Source organism: Poecilia reticulata, linkage group LG22 (assembly GCF_000633615.1).
Source record: "Poecilia reticulata strain Guanapo linkage group LG22, Guppy_female_1.0+MT, whole genome shotgun sequence".
In the NCBI taxonomy this organism is placed as follows: Eukaryota; Metazoa; Chordata; class Actinopteri; order Cyprinodontiformes; family Poeciliidae; genus Poecilia; species Poecilia reticulata.
In genome coordinates, this window is record NC_024352.1 from 12958958 (window position 1) to 12977499 (window position 18542).

The 18542-nt window shown below is 37.6% G+C and overlaps 1 protein-coding gene across 2 annotated transcripts in view; it reads left to right on the forward strand.

Moving 5' to 3' along the window:
* The first annotated feature begins 5552 nt into the window (after window positions 1–5552).
* tfb1m (transcription factor B1, mitochondrial) overlaps window positions 5553–18542 on the forward strand; it is a 36867-nt gene continuing 23877 nt past the window's right edge. Inside the window, exons 1-6 of one of the 2 annotated variants that reach the window (XM_008399543.2) lie at window positions 5553–5631; window positions 6125–6271; window positions 7274–7425; window positions 7516–7624; window positions 7712–7863; window positions 8831–8950. In XM_008399543.2, coding sequence (XP_008397765.1) covers window positions 6139–6271; window positions 7274–7425; window positions 7516–7624; window positions 7712–7863; window positions 8831–8950 — 666 coding nt within the window. In that variant the 5' untranslated portion in view covers window positions 5553–5631; window positions 6125–6138. Of the gene's footprint in view, window positions 5636–6124; window positions 6272–7273; window positions 7426–7515; window positions 7625–7711; window positions 7864–8830; window positions 8951–18542 lie in introns of both variants that reach the window. The other variant, XM_008399544.2, reaches the window with a different exon arrangement.

Genomic DNA, 18542 nt, shown 5'->3' on the forward strand with positions numbered 1-18542 from the left:
TCTTTCTGCATACAATGCAAGCAAAAAGATGGTTCTGTCTGGCTCCCTGGATACCGGTGTTCTTTTGGAACATTTCAGATATGAGGGCTGGTTGAAGTAGCATCACTTTTATGATGCAGTCAGAATGACTCACATCTGATCAGCAGGAGATGATGAAAAAACACTGAAATATATTGGTTGAAAGCTTCAGTGCTAATCTTAAAAGTTATTAGGTAATACATTAGTAGGCAAATGAAAATACAGCCCTTCACAATCTTTGATAAGAGGATCCTTTAATCACCCCATGTTTTCAGAAGCGTTTCTCAGTGCTGATGTAATGACAGAGCTCCCATCCAACACTTGCAACTCTTGCAAAACAACTTGACATTCACTTTTACCCGTTCTCCTAAGACATCACCTCGGCTCTCGTGGGTCATTTTCAGTTTTGGCTGTGCTGACAGATACTAACGAGCTGTCCAAGCAGAGTGAGATTAGATTAGATGGAGACTACAGGGAACATTATGTTCCTGGCCAGCTGCCATGAAGAGATAAATAAAATCTCAATTAAAAAAAATTAAAAATTGGCTGGAAAGCAATGGAAATCTAAATTACTCACCCCTGTCAAATTTGTTACACTTGCACATCAAAGTTTTTGTGAGATGATCTGGAACAAAAGAAAATGAAACTTAGTGAAGTTTAAGTTTAAGCTTCTTTAATACTATCTGGTCATAATAAAGTACGTCTCAAAAAGTTACAATTTCACAAAGAAATTCAGTATTCTTTGTCACTCATTTTAAGAAGTAAAACTTTTATATAGGCTCATTATACAAAGAGTGCAATGAATGTGATGAACATCTCTTCTCAAGCGGCGCGCTTTGTATCTGCTGAGTTTGTGAGGGGGTGAGGGTTTGATAAATGAGCCTGATTTACATATCACTTTTGAGCTTTTAATAAAGTGTTTGGACTCTTCTTTTAGCACTTGAAAACAACTAATTTAATGGACCTTGAAAGCAGGAATTAGTGGCACAAGACTGAATTTGTTACAGATTTACTTTAATCCAAACACAGTCGAAATTATACATTCAGGCTAAAATATTTGCGAACTTGTAATCATTTGTCTAAAGGTCCCTTTGTGTTTTGCAGAGAAACTACATCGACAAACCACTGATATAAATTTGCTTTTTACACTGGCTTTTTGTCATCAACAGACAGTCTGTATGTGTAATACATACACTTTCAGTAGAGTAAAGTTTGTGGCCATTCTAGACAAATAATCAATTTATAGACTACATACATTCATCCATAAACCTGCATTGTCTAATCTATTTAAATAACTTCTGATGTGAGTTTGGGATTGACGTCCTGTTGGGACACCCAGCAGACTTCATGTTTCAACCAGTTGTTTATTTGAGATGTAGAGTTTGAGAATTTGGAGGTACTTCTTCCTCTCTTTTGTTCTTTACACTGTGTGAAATGGACCACTTCCACTGCACTTCCATCGCATGATGATACTCCTACCATGCCTGGCTGTTAGTGCAGTCTTCTTACATTTGAAAGAAGTCGTCTTTATTCCTGGAAACCTAGAAAAAGCAAGAAGATGTGTGTGCTCCATTTGGAGTTGAACAAGGAAATTTCTCCAAATATTAGTGGAGTGTATGCAAATATTTGAGCCTGTGTGGATTACAGAAAACCCACCGTTTATTCAAAATGTACTTTTTAAACCTAGTTCTTGTTAATAAATTCGGTGAAAATGTTATGTAACCATTTTACCCCTGTAAAAGACAGAGTCAGATGCATCACTGATAGCCTAAAATTAATATCACATTGAGTTAAAATCTAATGTTAGGGTATAACTGAACCATCCTCGTTGGTGGATGCTAAAGAAGGCATTATGGAAACCAAGCTGGCAGCTTACATACAGATTATGCCAAATGAAACTGCAAGAATTTAAGAAAATTATTTTACAGGTTCTTAAATTCGTAACCATAGTTGTGTTTACATATAAATGAGATCTTAGCAGAGAATTTATTGTAAATCAGGTGATTTGGTAATTTATAGCTCTCAGCTGACAAATTGCCTTATTGATTCCTATTTCTTTGGATGAATCCAGGAAAAAGTATAAAACTTTGTTTTTTTGGTTTTCATACAACCCTATGTTAATAAAACCTTATTGAAGGGATTTGGCTTCAATGGAGTTATTTTTGAAGAACTACCCTATAACATTAAACTGTCAACTAAAAGACCTATAATTTATTAGTTTTAATGTAGATAATTGCAGATATTACTAATCTGCTGTAGATAGTTATTAGGCCTGATGTGTTTTATGCAACCCACCACTTGTTCATTATCCTCTTTTTTAAACACATACCCAGTATGATATCATGTCCAGGAACTTGAAAATTAAAAATTTGCTTAAATCCGAAAAAAAACCTTTAGAGATTAAAGAGGACCTCCTTAAAAGATTGCAACAAAAAAAAACTTAAAAGAAATTAGAGGGAAATATAGCAAAATGCTGTAATTTTGTGTCGGTTCAGGAGTTTTGTTTTTTACCCACCTCGGACAACAAAGAACCAGGAATTTGTATTATTACTAATTTGAACATTGTGTTCTCCCTGAATGAGGTAATGAGTGAGTGAATTGGGTTTTTTCAAAATGGACAAGAAAACAAAGACAAAAAAGAATAAAGTCGGCCATAATCCTTTCATTTTATACTGTAATAAAACTAAAATATTTATTTCATTCATTTTTCCACAATAAGACCCAAGTTTTAAACTTCAAGCTGTCCCACGGGACCTAAATTGTCTCATAGTGATTTATTGTAAAAAATAAAAAAGACCAACAAATCTCAGACAGCCACAAAAATACCACGGAACATGTATCACCGGATTACAATCATCACCACAGGAATTTCAATGCTAAAGCACCACAGCTACATTTATGTGCCAAAGGATGTTTAAAATCATTTAAAAAAAAAGATTTACAGACAAAGGAATTAAGGTCTAGAGTTTCCTTTTCCCAACACAGGAATGCTGTCATGTCCAAAGCTGATAGATGTGCATGTCTTCAGAAACCCCCCCCCAAAAAAACCAATAATAATTACATTACGCAATTTTTCAAACTCCTTTTTATCAACATGACCTCCCAACATGTCTCCCAACATTTCCTTTTTATTTAATGTATTTAAATAAAAAGGAAATTCAGGAAAACATCCGAAAGTAAGGACATGATTTCAATTATGTCCTTTAATAGTTTAATATTGCAGAATTATATCACCTCTTGTATAAAAGCAAAGTATAACTTTCCAAATACTGTAAGCTGCATCTCATTTGCTGTGATGACTGCACTGCAATTTGAATGCAAACTCCTTGTTATTTATGTGGTTGTAGAAAAGCACTATTTAGCTGGGAGTTTCTATAGTAAACAGAACATTCATAATCACATACATCTGGTTTCACTTCAGGGTCTTATAACCCTGCTGAACTTGTTGAATCATCCATAACACATTCAGCTAAATAAGGGGAAAACAGAGACCCAGCAGGTGATTATCATCATAGCAATATGAACAGGCTGAGCATATGGGCGTTTTGTCTCTTGTGGCTTTTGTGTTTATTGATGTAAGTCTGTTTGGCTCAGAAATTATATACCCTTTTGCATTTCTGTCTTTGTTTTTTTTCTCTGATGTCTCACTATGTGATGACTTACCAACCCAGAAATGTTAATTGCTTACGTCTCATTTCCTGCATTTGTTGAATGCATGCTACAGAGGCACGCACAGGAAGTGACTCGAACAGATTTTTACAGTTTTAAAATATTTTTCTCTAACGCTTTCTAATGCGTATCGTAATTTGTGATGGGCTTAATGGGGTTGCCATAGCAGCCAGATCCGACACTGTGCTTATTTCGGTCTCCGCTGTTCAGAGTCGGAGTCTCCGTCCCAAGGTCAGCCACAGCAAGGCACAAAAGTCTCAGTCATCTGCCAAACAGAGAAGGCGGCGGGTATTTCCAAACCGAGCTCAGACTTCTGTGCCCCAGCAGGAGCAAAGAGGGGAGACCACACAGCTGTTGGGCTCAGTCCAAATAACAGCTGTGCATCAGCCAGCTTAACAAAAATACTTAGGCCACACTTTACATTCTGAGATTTTTTTACAAGTTGCAAAAATGATAATGGAAGTACATTAGAGCCATGTCTTTTTGTTCTTTCAAAATAACACTAAAATATTTGATTAAAAAAATAATAATTTACTTTATTTTGGTTTTCAGAACATGGGCAAACACTTCAAATACAATTCCATAATCATCAACGAACATTGGAGCCTTAGCCACACAAAACGGTAGAACAACCACAACTAATCAGTAAATCACTTAGTAAATACACCAAATATTTACATATACTATATAAAAATGAGTGTTTCAATTTAAATCAGACTTAATGTTAAATGTATTAGTTTGGTTAGGGTTACCAAAATTATTTCTTGGAGATGGAAAAATAAAAATATATATTTGAAAATCCAGATTCACTGAGCAGAACATGCAGCAGAACTAGATCAATAGGAATATTATATTTTGTCCATTTCAACTGTTCTTCACATTCCAGACCCCACAAATATTGTTCTGTACATTTATAACCTCCCCAAAACGTTTAGTCCAGGGACCAGCAATGATCAATGTTTTAATAAGAACAAAAAAATTTAGTTTCACTGGAGTTAGCAGATGCTTTTAAATTTCCTTCACATTCTGAATCCACCATCTTCTGTGTTGTATTTTTATGGATTACCAACCTTGCGTTATCTGTGTCAGTAGAAACTGACAGAGGAAATACTGGAAAATAGAGATGGGGTGGCTTGATATTCCAAGGGATTCCTAAACTTTTAAATTTCTGACTCTAAATAAAGACATTGTTTTTTCGTTTTTTTTAAATGTTGTTGTTTGTTCAATTGGGACAGATACAAGAAACTTTAATCAAAACAATCTAAAACTTGCATTAGTGTATATAGCCATGGCTAATTGATGAAACGTGTCCCTAGGACATAAAAAAGCTAATTAAAATGAAAAGTTAAGATGACCTGTAAGTACAATAAAATGATGAAAAGGAATACAAAACAATATACTTATTAATTGGAACATGATTCCTGAATTAAAACAATTACAATGTTTAAAAATTAGTATGATCCTAGTTCATCTTTAACTAGTATCTAAGCCATGAAATTTATATTTTAATTTCAGTTATGGTCTTAAAATAAGATGGTAAGGTGTTCCAAAGCTTACAAGTTCTATCTGTTAGTGACAAAACAAATCACTTCAACTACTTTTATAGTTTATGACGATGATTTATATATTTTTTACATATTACATTTATTTTAAAACTACTCTTTTATATAATAACGCTTTGATTTAATTCCATCACTTGTAGTCGTTGACTCCACATTACAAAAAATGGCTGTTTTATACCAGCTAATAATGAAAGAAATGTCTACCTCTGGTGGCGAGGTAACAACAGTACATCACCAGAGAGCACATTTTGAAGGACATTGCAAAACCGACCATACTTTCATTTGATTGGTTAAAAAATTTGCTTCCTTTTGGCTGATTGGATAGCAACACTATCACGTGTACGGAAATACACCGGAGAAAAACGGGACACTGGGGACAAACGTGGGTAAACAATTTAGTAGTTTCACCATTATGTCCTTATTCCACTCTGTTTGTAGTGATATTTCAACCGTATGTCCATTATTAGAAACACTGCTAATCGTGTCGTCGACATTAATAGCCACTCCCTCTGGCTCTGTAAACAGCATGTGAACTAAGACGCTAACATTAGCCGCTAAGGAGTGTGCCAGCTGTCAACAAACAGTCTGGCTGATTCATTACGTCCTGACTTATTAGTTATCGCTAGAAGAATGTACACATTAATATGTTTCACGGAGTGCAGAAAGAAGTTGTACCGTTGGCGAGTTTGCCACGCATTAACATACCTCATGGTGTAGGGTTAAAAAAAAATTTCTGTTTTGTGAAGCTGATATTCTGTTACACCACTGGGGGGTGTAGGAGATAACTTTTAATCTAAAAACGTACATGGTCAGACTCATAATTGATCTGGTGTGTTCGCCTCCGAATTGATCAGGTTTGTATTTCATTGCTTTAGTATTCACTTGGACAATGGCAGCTTCAAGGAAAATGGGATCTTTGCGCCTGCCTCCGCTGCCCACTGTAGGTGAGCTGATAAAGCTGTACAACCTGCGAGCAGAAAAGCAGCTTTCCCAGAACTTTCTGTTGGACTTAAAGCTTACAGGTTAGTCTTTCGGTTTAACTTGATATAAAAGTGAATGAGGTCCCGGCAGTGACATGGGTTTTTGCTGATGATTTCAACCATATATGTATGACACACTACCTTATTTTAAGGCATCAAAAGCAGCCTTAAAGTAAGGCAAAAGTAGCAGTCCTCTGTCAGTGAATGGAGCACTTAAAATGACAATTACGTCTTAAATGTGTGTAACTAAACAATTAAACCGAGTTAGAAAATACATTCATTTTTATCAGTTTTTTTCCGTCCTTAAGAGATCTTGTAGGCCAGTGATTTCAAACTGCATTCTGCTAGGTTTAGTAATTCCTAAACAATATATATCTTTTTAATTAAAAGAAGCGTCATTAGTTCAGTATGTCATTACTTAAGCTGGCATACTGCTGCTCATAATGACTTTATTGTCTGTCATATGCTTTCATCAATTTGGTCTGAAGTTTAGTTATTGTGCTGATGAGTTTGACAAACAATAGTGATTATATCCACTGCATCACAGGAAGTGTGCATAGTTTCACATATGCTGACTCAAAATTTCTATGATTTTATGTAATGCTTAGTCGTGACATATTATTTATTAATTTCAAATGGCAATTAAATCCTTATTCTTAGAAATAATTAAGGAATGATTCATCATTTCATGTACTGCAGTGCATTTGGCCTCAGAGCTCTCCTAATGAGAGGACTTGCTCAGGGGTTTTTTTTGCAACCCTTGAGAGCTATGGCGGGGTAATATGATTATAAGTGATGCAGTGCAGGTCTGATCTGCTCTCTTGTCCTCTGGCAAGGTGATTGTTAGATTAATGTCTCTCTTCATCCGGCAGAAGCTTGCCAGTATTGAAACACCGAGCAGCATCAATCTTAATTTAGATGATAAAGACATGTGATTAGAGAATGCATTGTTTGCATTTGGAGGCGCTGAACTCATCTGAGTTAGTATAATGTGTATATGTTTTAATTTTTGTTTTGCCGAATCGTTACCTTTAATGTTTTCAGACAAGATAGTTCGCCAGGCCGGCAGTTTGACGGGTGCTCACGTCTGCGAGGTGGGTCCAGGTCCCGGCGGTCTCACCCGCTCCATTCTCAACGCAGAAGCGGCAGATGTGCTAGTTGTGGAGAAAGATTCACGCTTCATCCCTGGACTGAAGGTAAATTAAAACAAACTTGTTGTCCGCTTACAGAGGGACTGTTTGAATGGCAGGTTTCTGTGGAAGTTGTTAAAGATGTTGTTTTTCCAGCTGCTGTCTGAGGCGTCAGCAGGCCGGCTGAGGATCGTTCACGGAGACATCCTCACCTACAGGATGGATCGAGGATTCCCAGCAGCTATTTCAAAGCCTTGGGAGGAAGGTGAGAGAAAAAAAAAAATAACAGAAGATGTTAGATTACTCTGGGTGAAATATGTTTGTGTGACTTAAATGTTTGGTTCTGTCAAAGACCCACCAAACCTTCACATCATTGGGAACCTACCATTCAGTGTCTCAACCCCGCTCATTATCAAGTGGCTGGAAAATATAGCGGACAGGACGGGGCCGTTCACCTTCGGACGCGCCCGACTCACCCTCACGTTCCAGAAGGAGGTGGCAGAGGTGGGTGAACACATGCTGCTGCCTCTCATGGTGTCAAAAATCACATAAAAACAGATTAAAAATAACAACGTGACTATTATCAACAGATCTTTAACTTCAAGATCAATTTTCTTTGCGCCAAAATATTTCGCTTTGGATGATTTTATTTTTTATTAATTTATTGTTTTTCCATTTTAACATTTTTGTTCATACCCGCAGAGGAAAGCAGAGAGTTCTGTTTCTTGCTGTAACCCTGGCTACCTTGTCTCAAATTTCTCCAGAACATCCTTGAGTGGCTGAACCTTATTCAATCTCAGCAAATTTAACAAACCTAATTTATAATTTTGCCAAATGTATTTTTTTGTAGCTGATCTAGCACTTTGAGATTGCTGTCACATTTGCATTAGAATGTCATCCAATCAGGAGAATTTGTCCAGAGGAGAATTCTGCACCTCGTTTACACAATTCTGCATTTTAGGATTCCTTATATTTTTCCTCTGTTCTTTTAATTTCCATATCACTTAATCCTCTTCATGGCTTCTCTTTGACTCCGTGATAAATCTATTTTACAATGATAGCTGCAACATGAAAAACTCACATCTTTGACCCCCTGGTATCCAGTCTCTATGCACAATTTTCATCTGCTGAGAATCCCTGGTCCGCTTCTGAAAAAAATAAACTATCAACTCCGTAGAGCTTCTCAAAAAAAGGAAGCTTTAATCTTTCTAAAATTTCTTAGTAGATGATTCTGCAAATTTTTGGATCTAATAATACAGGAGACCAACATCACTAGGTTACATTTTATTTTAATCTGAGAAGTTGCCTTTGCACTGCAGAGTCTAAACAGTCCAGTCCTTTATTTTTTTTTCTACGTGGCCCACGTAAGACGCCTCTGATGTCCGGATACAGAACTCTGTGAACATCCAGCTTCTTTCTGACTCACCCTCCTAATTTACTAAAACATCTTGTTTTTTTTCCCTTCATCCAGAGGTTGACAGCCAGCACCGGCAGCAGTCAGAGAAGTCGTCTGTCCATCATGGCTCAGTATCTCTGCACCGTCAAGAAGCGCTTTGTCATCCCTGGTCGAGCGTTTGTTCCCAAGCCAGAGGTAGGACTTTTAATGTATCCGGTAGGCCTCATCTGTTTACTGAGTGCTTTGGCTGCACAATGTATCTCAAACGTTTTGTCATTGCAATATCACTCTCTTCAGTTTGCATTTGATGATCAGACATAAGTACTGACTCATTATTTAAATTCCACAGATTCAGGCTCTCTATGTCTTCAATTTATTTAGTGACCCTTGTGATTTGATGCAACATAAAAACGAAGTCATTAAAAAAACGGTAACACTTTATTTGAAGGGGTGTGCATAAGACTGACATGACACTGTTATAAACATGACATAACATCTGTCATGAACATAAAGAAGTCTTTATGAATGTTTATGACGTTTGTCATGAAGTGTCATTCGGTTAATAATGACACTTTTCATGCAAAGTTGCTCTAAAAGTTGCATTGAAAGTCCATTAATAGTGCCAATTTTGCATGATTTTGTAAATTATGATAATTTAATGCAAAGTTGGCATTTTTAATGGACTTTCAATGGAAGTTTTAGAGCAACTTTGTATTAAAAGTGTCATTATTAACCGAATGACACTTCATGACAAACGTCATAAACATTCATAAAGACTTCTTTATGTTCATGACAGATGTTATGTCATGTTTATGACAGTGTCATGTCAGTCTTATGGACACCCCTTCAAATAAAGTGTTAACAAAAAAACTACAACTAAGTTTGGCAAAGCAGCAGACAATGGTCAGAAAGAACTTTTTCACTCAAGCTTTGTGCTTACAAGGGAAATTTCTGATTTTATTTTGTAAGTGGGATACTTATCATCTGGTTATCATTTGGTTTTTGTTTATCATAAGTCATACCGTTCTTGCACAGTTCAGCAATATAATGCATATCATATTTTCTCAACATCATGCAGCCCTAATCAGCACAAACCTTTTTTTTGGTTTTGGTTCTGATTGAGGTGTGGCAGATAAAATTGTCTGGCTACATATATGCATCTGTGATCTCATGCATAATTTAAAGGTGAAGCTAAAATAAAATGTCTTTGGTATATCACTGTCTGAGAGGTGGCAGCTGGCAGATTTCTCCCCCCGGGTGACACTTGGTTCTCCCCATATGGACCCACATTCCCGTCAGAGCCCCTCATCTCATCCCCATTACTCTTCTCCTTTCTCTCTCCTTCTTGCTTTTGGGCTTCATTCGGTTTTAAATCAGTGTTTTCTCTCTTCCGTCTCTGGACACTTTCTGAGTTGTAATGATGCCTGGTGGGTATTTGAGATGTGGCACAATCTCCCTGTTCCATGTAATGAGAGCCTTGTTCTTTTTTTAGGCCCAATATCTCTGTCTTTATCTTTTCACCCACACAGATGTCTCAGTGGCAAAAGAAAGACGATATGGCTTATGTAACATGAGACTTTTTCTTTTAATCAGTAGCAGAGGGTTTTTTTTTTCCAGGACCGGGGAATCCATTAAGAAAATACAAGCCCTCTTGTTGGTGAATAAAGAGTTCTTCAGAGAGATATTTTGAATCCTAGACAAAAGTCTTTAGAAAGGCTCCAGGGGGCTCAGCGACATTAATGCAAATGATGCAGAAAAGCCTTGGCGCAAATGAAACCATGTATGTATGGTCTTGGATCAAGCACATAGGTATCAGGTGGTCCCTTAAAGACGGGGAAGTTCTTTAAGAGTCCTACTCAAGGTAAATATTTAATCTACAGCAAAGAGTAAAACGCAGCAGAGTGTACGGGCGCCGCACTGATTGTTCATTCTCTTAGAAGAGATTCCAATGATTATTTCATCACCCTCTGCTGTCTCGTTTCTCCGTTTGTTCTCTCTTGAGCATCTCATTTTTCCCTGTTTGTCAAACTGCAGCTTAGCGGTACTGGATCACGCTTGTTGGCACTTTAAAATATTTACTCAGGGTTACGTGTTGACTCTCACATGATGAACAGTGCACATATGATTTTAAATCCTTTTGGGTTTTTTTTTTATGTTTTGACTAAAATCTAATTATATTTGAATTCAGTTATTTTTCATATCCGTGTGTAAATTTTCAATTCTTGGAGGAAAAACTTATTGAAGATCAAAACTTTTGTTCTCTTGACAGCAGAGATAGCATCCGTTCACAGCGTGGCAACAAGATGGAGACTGATCCACATTTAAAGAGAACCTTTGGACTTTTAAAAAGCAAAGGATTTTAAAGCAATCTATGATATTCATGATAATCTGATAGTTGATCTTTTGATGCTTCAAGAAGGCCAATGCATTTCATGTTTTGGATCATACTCCTTCGGTTAACTCAAACATTAATTTATAAAACAAATTGGCTGCTGTTTAGAATATTTTTGCCATGAAACTTAATTTAACACCCAGAGGTTACACAGATGAGCCACTTCATTACTGCAGTGCATCTGTTTTTTCATTATCTATGTGAAAGGCAAGAAAATCTCAAACTCTTACTGAGTTTTCCTCACTATGGTATGGTTACTAAACATTCATCGTTGCCACTGCTAAATCAGCACCTTGCGTGTTCCAGGCTGTCTATTCCTGATAAGTGTTTTAATGATCGAATTAATATCATTAGATCGGATGATCGCTCTTTGATGAGCAGAATTCCTGCTGCTTATGCCCTATAAAAGATCAAGCATGAAGGTTTTTTTTTTCTTATGTTGTCCCGTCAACAGCACGCAAAGCCCCTCTTTGATATAATGTCATGAAGTATTATTCATAAAAAGTTCTATGGCTCTTTGTTGTTTACTGCTGCACGCCAGTGTAATCATACAGAATTGCAGGAACAGTAAAAATGTCCTACCTGGTTTATGGAAGAACATTAACCGATAAAGTCTGTGGCATGCAGAAACAAGAGCCGTCTGATCAAATTCTTTTATCTGAATGAATACCAAGAAGCATATCAAAGGTGTGTCTACAGATTGCTGCAAACACAATATTAAACCTCTGAAGTTAACATTGACGTAAATATGCTGCAATGCTCAACTATTAAGCTATTATATTAAATGTTTAATTAAAGCAAGTGTTCACATCATTAGAATAATTTATTAAAATATAATGCATGCTTTTATGATTGTAGTTTTTAAATATATCCTAACTGTTAATGAGCTAAAAGAATGGGTTTTTTTTTATTTAGTTTATAAACCAGACCCACTGGCAACAATTTGACCTCCAATACTTGATGTATAAAAAGTAGAATAAGATTGTATTCATTGGGTACTGTTGTTGTTTTTAATGTTCTGGTCATAAAGAAGCACAATATCTACCTTTATGCAGTTATCCATCCATCCACTGGTCTGTGCTGGTTCATGAGTGTGTCTGAAACATCCTGCCATGTGCTTTTAACTTTGCCCAAATTAAATTTTCATTATTGAGCTCCTCTACAGCCAGATGCTCTGTCTTTACCATTAAAAACTGCAACGAGCAGCTCAGCTAAGCCAGCACAGGAAACTCAAGAAAGAAAACAATCCAGTGAAGGGCAAAATCTCTTTTTATGTGTACTCTTTGGGCTATTACTGCTCTTCGATTTCTCCGGCTGTGTAAAGGTGTTATTGAACCACGTGTCTATAGATAATACGTCAGCTTAGAGGTCTAATTGTAGGTATTATCTCTCTCCAAAGGAAGCGCTGGGATCACTGACTGTGTTAATGAAGAGGAATTTATGCAAACCAAAGCACAATTACCAAGGTTTTCCCTTTCCTTGTAATTTAATTGTCATGAGTTCAAGCTTTGTGTTAGTTATGTCTAACCCTTTATGTTCATGTCAGGTCAATCATACAGATTAAATAAATTTAAATATTAATGAAAGTTAATTTATTTCTGTAATTCAATTCAGAAAGTTCAGACATCTGTTCATTTTGAAGAACAGCTTTCTGAATCCCAGGCCAGTTTTAAAAAATGTTGTAGAAGACCGACAAAAAGGGCTTTAACACATAAATATGTTATGACATCTATAAGAAAGCAAGCCTCAGGAGGTCATTGCTAAAGCAACTGGTTGTTCTTGCGATGCTGCATGTAAAGTTGAGTGAAAAGAGAAAAAAAAAATAAGGTAGAGAAAGGTACTTTTTTATTTACGGCAGTCTTAGCCTTCAGCTGGTGTTGAATCATACACTTGTACTACTGTCCTTAACTACAGTTCACTGCACTTCACCTGTCACCAGCAGTTCTAACTTGGATGAGTGTAAGTACGGGTAGTTTAACCTGCAGATGAGAAACTCTGCCAAAATTGATCCAGCTTGGGCAAAGATAAAAATTCCTCTGTCCTATAGAAAAACCAGAGAACTGCAAGAAACTCAAATCTATTGAGAGGCTCCTGCATATTTTTATCATTTTGTCCCTCGTTCCGGTCTTCAGTCACTGACCTCTTCCGCTGTAGTCAACAGAAACAATCTTTTAATAGGACTCTTATGAAATAAGCCATACAAGGTGACATGGTGCACGCATAGCTATGTGGAAAGTGTGATTAAAAACCTTTGAAGTGATTCAGTGCTGTATAATGAAATAAACAATGAGTCACGTCGAGTTGCTGAAAAAGCTGCCGATTGACAGCCTGGTGGGGGAAAAAATAGCTTGAGCTGAAGGAGGGAAGGAGGACGTTTGTCGTTTGATTGGCCGGTTGATTAGAACGTAGAGGAGCTGACCAGTTCCGCCTAATGAGACAGGGAAATGTTGCATCTATTTTACATCAGCCACTGCTGGGTCTGTACTGATGAGGGTTGAGGAGATCGGCTCTTATCCTGTCTGCTTAATTTGTCCCTTCTGCCCCAGAGTGCAGCGCGCTCCTTGTGTCACATTGAGTGACAGAGAACGCCCTTGACGTTTTCCAGGGAGCATCGAATGGCTACTTTGATGTTGCTTAAATTGCCTTGAAGTTCTACTTCTTCCCATAATCTCACCCTCCTACTTCTGTTAAGTCACTCTGCTTCTTTTAATTTTCACTCTGACGTATATGAGCACTTCCCTGAATTTTATATGCTTATATTGAACTTTTTTTTTCTTTCCATCTCATAGGAAGAGCTATTTTTCAGACTTTACTTAATTCGTCATGTGAAATTTATAATCATGTGAGAGGTCAAGGAGTTTTTGAGTGCATACTGCCATCAGGCATTTTCATCTTGAGTGTGAACACCCAGCCATGCAGAATCATCCTCCAGGAAAGATTTGATTATGTCTCAATGTGCCTGTCTATAAATACATCGCTGGCTTCTTTGCGTGTTGGTAGAATTGGAAAATAAAGGTATCGAAATGACAAAGCTACAGAACTTGTTGTTGCTGGGACGAAATATTGTGCAGATGGGTATTTGTTATAGACGTTGAGAAAGTAAGCTAGTTTATTTGTAAATCACATTTCAGCAACCAGGAAATTCAAAGTGCTTTACATAATGAAACTTCAACCGGAAACATTACAATGAAGGTAAACAGTGAGAGAGGTAAAGTTTGCTAGTCCATGATGGGGCATAAAAGATTTTATTTATTTATTTATTTTTAGAAAACATGAGTATACATATGTATTTCATCCTGTTTTACTTGAATGTTCCTAAATAAAATAAGCTTCTAGACAAATCTAGTGTCAAACATTTAGAAATATCTGCCCAGTCCTCTATGCAAAATAACTGCAGCTCAGTCGAGTTTTATGGAGGGCGTCTGTGTATGTTTATCTTTGTTGACCTTTAGGAAGATTAGCTTTACCGTCCCTACATCAGAAAAGCATTCCCACAGAATGATCCTGCCACCACTATTTTTCACAATCTGAAAGGTGGGTTAGGGTGATGTACAGTGTTAGTTTAAATCCACTAAACCTTTGCATGTAGTTCTAAAAGTTCCTTACACTTAGTAATTGTTCAAACTTTTTTTTTTGTCTTTCACCTACAGTCCCAGTATCATGTATTAAGGTTTGCAGTTTTAAAAAATTGTGGAAAAAGGACGTTGTTTGAGTTGAAAGAATGCAGGGATGGAAATGACTTACATGTGATGTGTGTGACAAAACAAATCCAGGAAAAGGAAAAGTGCTTCTTCATCCACGCCAGTACAGAGCAGCAGAAGACAGATTGGCGACAGAGATGGATCTGAAGGGAAAGTGAGGCGTACCTCTAGCAGATGGTTGTCTGCATGTCTCTGAATAATGGCTGCATCAGCCGTCACCCACCAGCTAACAAGAGGAGAGCCCTGCAGATGTTGGCCTTGTATGCAGTCGTTTACCAAGAGCACAGGCCAGATGAGCTGAGCTTGATTAAATTGCATTGAGCATCTGTAATGTAATAATAGGGAGAGTTTGAGTCTCTGCAGAATCCCGCATATCCGTCTGCAGATTTAGTGTTTATTTTCCTGTTTAAATTTTATCCTGAGTTGGAGGACACGCTTTTGTGTTGCTGAATCCAATCTAGCTCAGTCTGGTAAAACTCACTCATAGTGATGGATCTCTTCTGTGCGACCTTTTGCAGCCCACCAGCAGGAGCAGCAGAGGTGAAAATTGACTCTGAGGAACTGAACTGCTTTCTAGTCTCCTCCACACGTGCTATTCGTCTACTTCTATTCATATCTCATAAACGGAGTCAAATGAATCTTTCCTCCAGAGAATTGAGGAAAAAATGTTTCAATGACTAGTGCCAGAGGGGAAAATGCCAGAATAGAGCGTCTTAAGTCGTTCTAGACCGAGGGTAAACTAGACCTAAAAATACTCTGCCTCCTCCACTTCTCTTCTGAAACAAAATGCAAAGGTTGGCATCGCTGGTTTATTAGATCTCCGGAGACGCTGCTCCTAATGAACCATGCAGTTTGCTCCAAGTTAGTGCTCAGTTTAGGAAATTAAGCTCAGTGTAGTTATTGATCATGCAGGATGCAAGCATGTAGAAGATTTATAAAGCTGCAAATGAGCAAAGCTGTGTTTAAAAACACTTTTAGGAAATGAAGTGTGTAAAACAAGCAGGTACTAGTTTTAAAAAAAAAAAAAATCCCTCTGCCCAGAAACATCTTTTATCTCATTCTGTGGGATCCCCAATACCTTCCCACACAAGAAGGAAAATATAGTCACGGCACCGAGTTTGGTGCACTGCAAACGCTTGAATGGTGCAAAGTCTAAAGCACAAAAACACAAGTACAATAGAATAGAAAAATGCAGCAAACACAGAAAATGGTAACCAGAAGGAAATGCAGCAAATCTGCTGTTTGCACCTGTCGGCCAACGTACCTGTGCTCAGATCAACTCCAGAGGTTTTTCACCAGAAAACATCAAATAATAAAAAAATGCATAATCAGCATTTGACAGTTTTTTCCTGTTAATGGAGGCAAGCTGAATGCGTTTCAGCAAAATCAGGTGCCTGAAACACCTCAATTAGCTCCATTTGACGAAGAGAAGCAGTGACTCGACTTTTACTGGGTTGAGCTCAGTGTTATTTCAACCATTTTTTGTCCGGAATCTGGATCTTTAAGTCAGGAACGAGACACCAGCATAAATCAACTCTGCTTGAAGCAGAGACTGAACCGTGACCTAAACGGAGCAGGTAAACTCTGTCTGGGCCTTAGTGGAGCTGACTCTCATCCCCTCGGATCCCGACTGCTGAAGTTCACGGCGTGAAGACTCCATCTGAAGGACATCATCTGTGTAAAGTAATAGTGCGATCCCAAACTTCACACGACTACGCCAACAAGCAACCAAAACAGAAATCCTAAATGCTGAACCCATGTGCTGAAACCTGAATTAAATCATAAAATCCCTTCATTCTATGAGCAACGATGCACTTACGATGAGTGGATCTGGTGGGAATCTGATTGAGTTTCTCTTCCAAACTTAATTAAAGCAGTGCATGATCTTTACATTGATCAGCATCATTAATGAAATTGATTAGAAAATGGCGAAGCCTTCTACACCTTTCAAGCGTTTAGCCGCCTCCTCCTTCATCTTGCAGAAATCCTCACAGCCGCGCTCACTGCCCGGGGCTCAAAGCGGCGATATTGAAAGGCCTTCTTTGAACTGTCAGCCTGTATTGTTTTCCTACGAGCTCTGCTTTTGTCATCCCCGTAGCTTTTTACTGCCTTTGTCAGCAGTTTACTGCTCAGCCAAGGTCGTTGCTATTATTCCAGCAGCCTCGTGTGAACGTCGGGACCACAACAGAGCTGCTCTGACAATGGAAGGTCATTTCCCCCTCAGCGCCGATGGCGGCTTTATGCCTCCGGTGCGAACATTCATGAGCGTAACCGCCTCACCAGAACAAAAAGACGCACATTAAGGTTGGCGACGTACTGCTGCCATTCGGTGCTCAGTTTATTTTTAGGAATTGGGGTGTGTTTTAAGTGCCACTTCCACTAGCTTTTGTCACATTAATGCCAAATAGTCTTCTTTCTTTTTTCTTATGGTGGGCTGACTGTTGACTGAGTCAGAAAGGTCACCCAAATAATCTGAATGTTAACATGGAAGAAGACCTCGAGCTGAAGGCTGTATCCTAATTAACCCGTGCGTGGTGCAGAGGAGCGCTCGCATTCTCTCGCTCTCTCGTCTAAAACCAACTTCCCAAATCTTTCATAGTGACAACTCTGGGTGAAACCCTTTGATGAGAAATGTAGGTTAAATACACAGAGAAGCAGATCCTATTAGCGCTTTCCCACAAGAGGAGCAGATATTTGATGCACAGTCTTGTTGCATAATGACGAGGAGTGGGTGCATGAGAAAGAGATCCTTTAATAATCCATGGTGTTTTCCTCACTTGGCGAGTAATGAGGAGACTCCAATCAGTTTTAATGAAATGTCCAGATTCTAACTAATTTAATAGAGGCTCCATGAGACTTTTTCAGGCTGCAGGACAGAGGAATTAAAAATCAAAAGTCTGCATGTTTCAAGTTATTTTAATGCCACATCGGTTATACACTTTGCTCATTCAAAGAAATATTTTAGCATTTTTGCCTCATGTTTTTAATCCTGTCTTTCTCTAAAAACACACCAAAAGGAATATTAACCTATATTGCTTGATGATATCCAGTAAAGTTTGTGTTCATATGAATATTTTGGGGGGGCATTTTCAATATAACCTTTGTTTACCGAGTCTTTAAGTGGGATACAAAACAAAATTAATATCCAGAAACAATTTAAGAATCGGATGATTATTAAAGCTAAAGAAAATGTAAGATTTGAAAATGCCTGCATTTTTTTTTTTAAACTCTCATGCTTCTTTCATTGCTTGTGATAGACCCACAGAGAGGTGTGTATTATTACTAGTAGTGTTAATAAAATATTATTAGGAACAATGGTTGGTTTTCTATTTTTAATATTGAAAAAAAAGAGGAAAAGTAAGACTGTATGCAGAAAACTCGCAAGCAGTAGAGGAACATGCAAACTGTGTACAAAGACCAAAAAATATTTGATTTCTTAACCCAGTTTCTTTAAACTCTGGAAAATGACGGCCTCTTTCTGCTTAGTAGCTGTAAAATAGGAATTTGTCTTTTGTATAGTTTCTGATTGACTACAGTTCAGTAGAAATGATCGTAAATCCGTGTCTTTTATATGCTGCAGCTGCTGTGCCATTAAATGACAATGATATAAAATCTCAAATTAAGGACTGTATTTATTAAATATCTTGCGGCAAAATTTCAAGAGCTGCCAGACTGGCACTAATGCAAAATGGGA